The 6,685-nt window shown below is 32.3% G+C and overlaps 1 protein-coding gene across 1 annotated transcript; it reads left to right on the top strand.

The window, feature by feature from the left end:
* Window positions 1-659: 659 nt before the first annotated feature.
* Window positions 660-5,770, top strand: OR4K14 (olfactory receptor family 4 subfamily K member 14). Its single transcript, XM_007990608.3, has 2 exons — window positions 660-827; window positions 4,691-5,770. The coding sequence occupies exon 2, from the start codon at window positions 4,720-4,722 to the stop codon at window positions 5,650-5,652; it is 933 nt and encodes a 310-aa protein (XP_007988799.1). The 5' UTR covers window positions 660-827; window positions 4,691-4,719; the 3' UTR covers window positions 5,653-5,770.
* Window positions 5,771-6,685: the final 915 nt, after the last annotated feature.

Genomic DNA, 6,685 nt, shown 5'->3' with positions numbered 1-6,685 from the left:
TTGTGCCTACCCAGTAAATGTGATGATCATTTATGAGAATGTTTTGAAATATTTGTCTTCAGCATGGACCCATTAGTAGAAGAATCCTGCATTAACCTTGAATGATTTGGGGAAGTAAGTAGGCTATCAATAATAAGTGACGAACAAAGTAACCCACACACCTGGAGATTTCATCATGCCTGACCATACAAATCTAGAGAAGGCAAATATTTTGGTACATATAAATCTGATTCTCTTTGTATGAGTAAATCTTTTTCAAAGTATAATGCTTGATCAAAGTTATATAATGGGCAGAGTTGGCAAATTTTCAGCCTATTTTTAGAGTGTAACTTGTTAATTTGATTACTTAAAGATAAATGTGTCATTTTATACTTGATTAACTGGATAATTCTGCTTGAATTACTAAAATAAATGCAGCTATATATACTAATATAAAACCAGTTATATAATCTGGCAGATCTGTAATTATTTTTCTTTTGTCACCTGGAGAAATGAACATGATTCATTACTGCAAATTTCCATCCTCAGATGATTTATTCCCCAGCCTTTGTTATGGTCATTGGTCACAAATGGCCCGTAGTTAAAGCATTCTTAATTGGTGGGAGACAGGGTATATTTATATCTTAACTCCAAGGAAGACTCAAATCTGAAGTTCTCTAACTTTAAGATAATGCTTTTCCCGAATTATTTTTAAGGGGAAGAAGAAAGATGATTAAATCATCTCTGGGATAAAATATGTGTATTTTCAATAGCTCCATTCAAGTATAGTAGATGTAAAATATAAATTGGGTGAGCTACAGTGTCAGCACTGAGCATCTTAACTCCAGGTTAGTAAAGAACTTTTGTAATAAATATGAACATGTATGAGATATAATTTAAATAGAGACTAATTATTATATTATCTTATATATTAAATCATTGGATTACGTCATAATAACTTGCAAGTTAAAATTAATGTTTTTCATTATTAGTTGGATTTCTATTTTAATTTAAAAATACCATTGGTTTGTATACAAAATCAGTGTCATTTTTTCTGATTACAAACTTAATGTTTATTTGCTTTTAGATGATTTACACATCATAAAGAGTTCTCAGAAATTAGAACTATAATTGAGACTATTTATTACATTTCTTTTAATATCCATTTTAAAAGCATTATTGAGGTATAATTTATATATCATAAAGTTCACTTATTTTTACATGTACAATTGAATGATTTTTCATGCATTTACATAGTTGTACAACCATCACCAGTATCTAACTGTAGAACATCTTTGATTCAATAGCAAATTGAGTTCCTTTATGTTTGTTTCCCGAGTTTTCCACTTGATTATTTCAACTTTCTGTTCGCTTAATCTTCATAAAACAGTATATTAAATACAATTATATTTTAGATTTACAAGTGAAATTTTTCAGGGGCATAAAAAGGAAAAGAATATCAATAAAAGTGTAGCTCTATGACCTGTGATGTGTGTGCTAGAATGGATATCAGAAGAATCTAAGTAAACTTCCTAAGAATGCTTGCTTTGTGATTATGTCCCTTGTGCCCACTGGGGATTTTGGCTTCAGATTTAAAATTTCAGACTAAAGGTGGGTAGCATCTAATTGTCAAAAAAAGTGTTGCAATTAAATGATTTAATGTAATGCTTTAATAAAAATTCAGGGAGAACCAAAGGAATTTTGAATTTTCGTTATCTTGACAACAGTCTGGGTGAGATGGGTGCTATTTGAGTGGACTAAAGAAGATATGGTAATCATTAATCCCTTTAGATTCTAAAAATCTATTACTGTATCAAATTCTCACTGTTAGGCTATTTCACAACTAGAATAAGTTACCTTATTTCCCTGTAGAAGTCTTACAAGACTTTTCTTTTATGGTATATTCTTCAGTTTTATAAAGGAGCAACATTAAAAAGCTCATATGAAGGAGAGTCCTGCATCTTTTTTGTAATTTCTATGTGATACCCCTTATAAAAAGGTTTATACAGTATTTTCTTCTCAGTGAGAAGAGTGAGACTCTAGTTTATTGCTCATAAAAAATAACTAATAATGGAACCTATGAATTCTGTTCCATTTCATCTACAAACTCAGAGCTACATTTTAAAATAACATGATGAACTTATTAGTCAATCATATGTAATGGTGAAAACCCCCCAAAAAAATTATTTCATAGGTTTTATGCTCTGATCCTTGTTGAGAGGTCTTGGAAATATCTTTTTCATTGAAAGTCATCCTAACTACATTTTTATATGCATTAATCATCCTCCCTTTATCCTCCAACCCTCCCCACTACCCTTCCCATTGTCTAGTAACCATTTTTATACTCTCTGTATCCATCAGTTTATTTTGTTTAGCTTCCACATAATAATTTAAAGTATTTTTTAAAAGAAAGTCATTCTAAATCATCTCAGAGAAAGTTTATAAATAATAAATCTATCTATAAATCAATTAGATCAATGGTTTTTTTATCCCAAATGCAATTAATTTAAAAATGATAAGAGCAAAAATAAAAATCTGTGGGGTGAGGAAACTAAATAAAACCTAGGTTAAGTGATTTATTTCTTCTTGTATTGACTGGTTTTTATACCAAATAAAGTGAGATGAAAAAAATGTGTTAGTGTCTTATAGATACAGTCTGAATGAATGAGTGTGTAAGTGAGTAAATGAATAAGGAAGAAGATAGCTTGACTACTGCCAGGAGAGGTCCTAGAAGGGACTGAGATTTTCAAAATTCCAAAGGAAGTATTATGGAGATAACCAAGTTTGTAAAATAATTTAAAAATAATTGAGCAAACATTTCAAATAGGTGATTTTATAGTGATTGGGGAAAAAAAGAAATATTCCAAGCAGATTTAATATGGGAGAAATCTCAACATTATGGCTCTATAGAAAGCCATTTCTTGAGCTGAAATTTAACTGGAGTATAAGATATGAATGCCCTGAACCAGATCTGGATCCTTTTTCACTCATTTAATTAAAAGCACTACAACACATTTTACCATAAATATTTTTATTCATTTTTGAGAAAAAATATAACACATTAAAAGCATGATTATAAAGAAATATGTTAATAAATATAATACTGTATGTCTCTGTTAGACTGATAAGTATCAGTCTACACTCTTCTCTCTTCCTCCTTCCACCTTTTATCTCTTGTTTGCTGGTTACGGCCCATATTTCCAGCATATTGAAATATTCTATAAGTCTGTAAGTAAATCATCTCAGATTTGTGCTATCTGCAAACCTGCAAATTATGTCATATCCAGCTTGTTGATGAAGGGCAAGGAAGAGGAAAGAATCCTGTGGCCTGCAATTATAGGCTGTCCTCCCTGATAGCATAGATTAACACTTTAGATTAAAACTTTATGAAACTGAGCTATTATTTAGATCAAATTTTCCTCAAAGATATCATATGAGAATATGAGAAAAGCTATTCTACAACTCACATATAACACAATAAATGAGACTTTTATAACATTACTAAGCAACATACATAACTTGGGTACACGATTTGGGAGCTCATCTGTATTTATACATCATCCCCCACCCATAGTTGTTATATCCAAAACATGCGTTTTAGCTTAAAGTAATTTTTCTCCTTTAAATTTTGTCATTGAGGAACAAAATTTGCTTCTCTTGGATTCAGGAGAAAGACATGTTAATCATATTTAGATACATAGATATATCTACCTATCAACATGCCTTTGCTAGGTTTTGTTTTGTGTTTGTGTGTGTAAATGAGAGAGAGGAAGAGGAAGAGACACTTCATAATGTACATTCCGTTGCCCATGTTTTACGTGTTGACATTATTTTTAAGTGAAGCTTGAACTTCAATATTTAGTGCTTAAGAATAATTAATTACCCATTGGGCAATGATATCGACACAGATGGTGAGAAGATGGTACCCCTGAAAAAATCTTCATCTTCTCAGTCCTCTTAAGGAATTTTGGTTCACCTACTACACTTGATTGATCCATGTTTTTATACGGACAAAGGCCATGGAAAGAAGGGGGAAAAAAAGTTCCTACAACTCTCACCTATGCAGAAGTCTTTCAGAATGCCTAATTGCCCCTCAGGAATCACTGAAGTTTGAAAAAGGCAAATATACATGCTTGGTAGTATATGACATTCTGTATTTTAGAGTATCTCTTGCAAGTTAAAAATTATACAGAGATAGCACTCAGTTGATCACTTTCATGTGCCAGGCAATTGACAGGCACTTTTGCTTACTTCTTTTCTTCCTTCCTCTCCCTCTCTCTTTCTTTCTAATTGACAAATAAAAACTATATACCTTTATAATGTACAACATGATGTTTTCATATATGTAAACATTATGGAATGGCTAAATCACATACTTATTTTCTATGATGAGAATGCAAAATCTATTCTCTCAGTGATTTTCAAGTGTATAATATATTGCTGTTATCTATAATCACTATGATGACATCACTTGAATTTTTCCCTCCGTCTAATTGAAACTTTGTTCTTTGATAAACTTATCCCTCACCCTCCTCCTTCCCAGCCTCTGGTAACCACCATTTTACTTTCTATTTATGTAAATTTGACTTTTTTATATTCCACATATTAAGTGACATCTTTTGATATTTGTCTTTCTGTGCCTGGCTTATTTCACTTAACACAATGTCCTTGAGGTGTTGTTGCAAATAACAGGATTTTGTTCTTCATTTAGATTACAAACGAAGTCTGAAACTTGAGGCAATGCACATGCAGAACTATTCCTTGGTGTCAGAATTTGTGTTGCATGGACTCTGCACTTCACGACATCTTCAAAATTTTTTCTTTATATTTTTCTTCGGGATCTATGTGGCCATTATGCTGGGTAACCTTCTCATTTGGGTCACTGTAATTTCTGATCCCCGCCTGCATTCCTCCCCTATGTACTTCCTGCTGGGGAACCTATCTTTCCTGGACATGTGGTTGGCTTCATTTGCCACTCCCAAGATGATCAGGGATTTCCTTAGTGATCGAAAACTCATCTCCTTTGGAGGATGTATGGCTCAAATCTTCTTCTTGCACTTTACTGGTGGGGCTGAGATGGTGCTCCTGGTTTCCATGGCCTATGACAGATATGTAGCCATATGCAAACCCTTGCACTACATGACTTTGATGAGTTGGCAGACTTGCATCAAGCTGGTGCTGGCTTCATGGGTCATTGGATTTGTGCACTCCATCAGTCAAGTGGCTTTCACTGCAAATTTACCTTACTGTGGCCCCAGTGAGGTAGACAGCTTCTTCTGTGACCTCCCTCTGGTGATCAAACTTGCCTGCATGGACACCTATGTCTTGGGTATAATTATGATCTCAGACAGTGGGTTGCTTTCCTTGAGCTGTTTTCTGCTCCTCCTGATCTCCTACACTGTGATCCTCCTTACTGTCAGACAGCGTGCTGCCGGTAGCGCATCCAAAGCACTCTCCACTTGCTCTGCACATATCATGGTAGTGACGCTGTTCTTTGGCCCTTGCATTTTTATTTATGTGTGGCCTTTCAGTAGGTTTTCTGTGGACAAGCTGCTGTCTGTGTTTTATACCACTTTTACTCCACTCCTGAACCCCATTATCTACACACTGAGAAATGAAGAGATGAAAGCAGCTATGAAGAAACTGCAAAACCGACTTGTGACTTTTCAATGAATTCCAGCCTTCCATAGTGTTACATGTTTCTACTCATACAGTGGATATAATTTCTTTAATATAACTCTGCTCAAAGATTTCATTCTGATACTACATTGATATAATTTGTAATGTGTTATATTACAGGGAAAGAGTTGACTTCAACAAAAAACATATCATTTTATTTTATATTACACATTTGTAAATATCGTGTATTACATATATACATAATGTATGTATTTATATAACAAATATATACATGTATTTATATATATTTTTGTATATATATACAAAGCTTAAAATATATATACATACATACATGTATATATGCAATATAAAATGATATGTCATTTATTCAGAAAAGCTATATATATTACTATATATTCAGAGAAATGATATATACATCATTTATTCAGCGAAACAGTTGATTTCAACAAAAATATATCATTTTATTTTATATTACAAATATATACTTACATGTATGTATGTATATATGTATTTTACATATACAGAAATGTATGTATTTTATTACAAATATATACATGCTTGCATGTATATATGTATATATGTAATGTATCTATGTATGTATATATTAGTAAAATAAGATAAAATATATATCTGTGAAAATATAGCTGTGTGTGTATATACACACACACACATACACACATATGTATATATATCTTCAACTCCACACATACATTTTGGAATGAACTCTGCATTTTCTAAAACCAGATTTAGCTTACTAGTTTATTCTGCCCCAAAAGTTAATATGAAAAGGAATTTTTATTTCCTAATCATGGCTCAATACTGCAAAGTGCATTATTCAAAACACAAGACTTTAGGCACAGGGAGGCACGCCTGGGATTAAATAATGCCCAGCGAATATTTGTCCTAATTTTGGAAGCTTGAAAGGAGAAAAAAGACAGCGCCATTTCAAGATCCTATTGATTTTAAAAATATACTTTTCCTAGTAAATGTGTACTATACTGAACACTTTTATTTAAAAAATGAATACATTCCAGTGATTTTCATTACAGAAATTCATTTTAACTTT

Source organism: Chlorocebus sabaeus, chromosome 29 (genome assembly GCF_047675955.1).
Source record: "Chlorocebus sabaeus isolate Y175 chromosome 29, mChlSab1.0.hap1, whole genome shotgun sequence".
NCBI lineage: Eukaryota > Metazoa > Chordata > Mammalia > Primates > Cercopithecidae > Chlorocebus > Chlorocebus sabaeus.
This window is presented reverse-complemented; position numbering and strand designations above follow the sequence as displayed.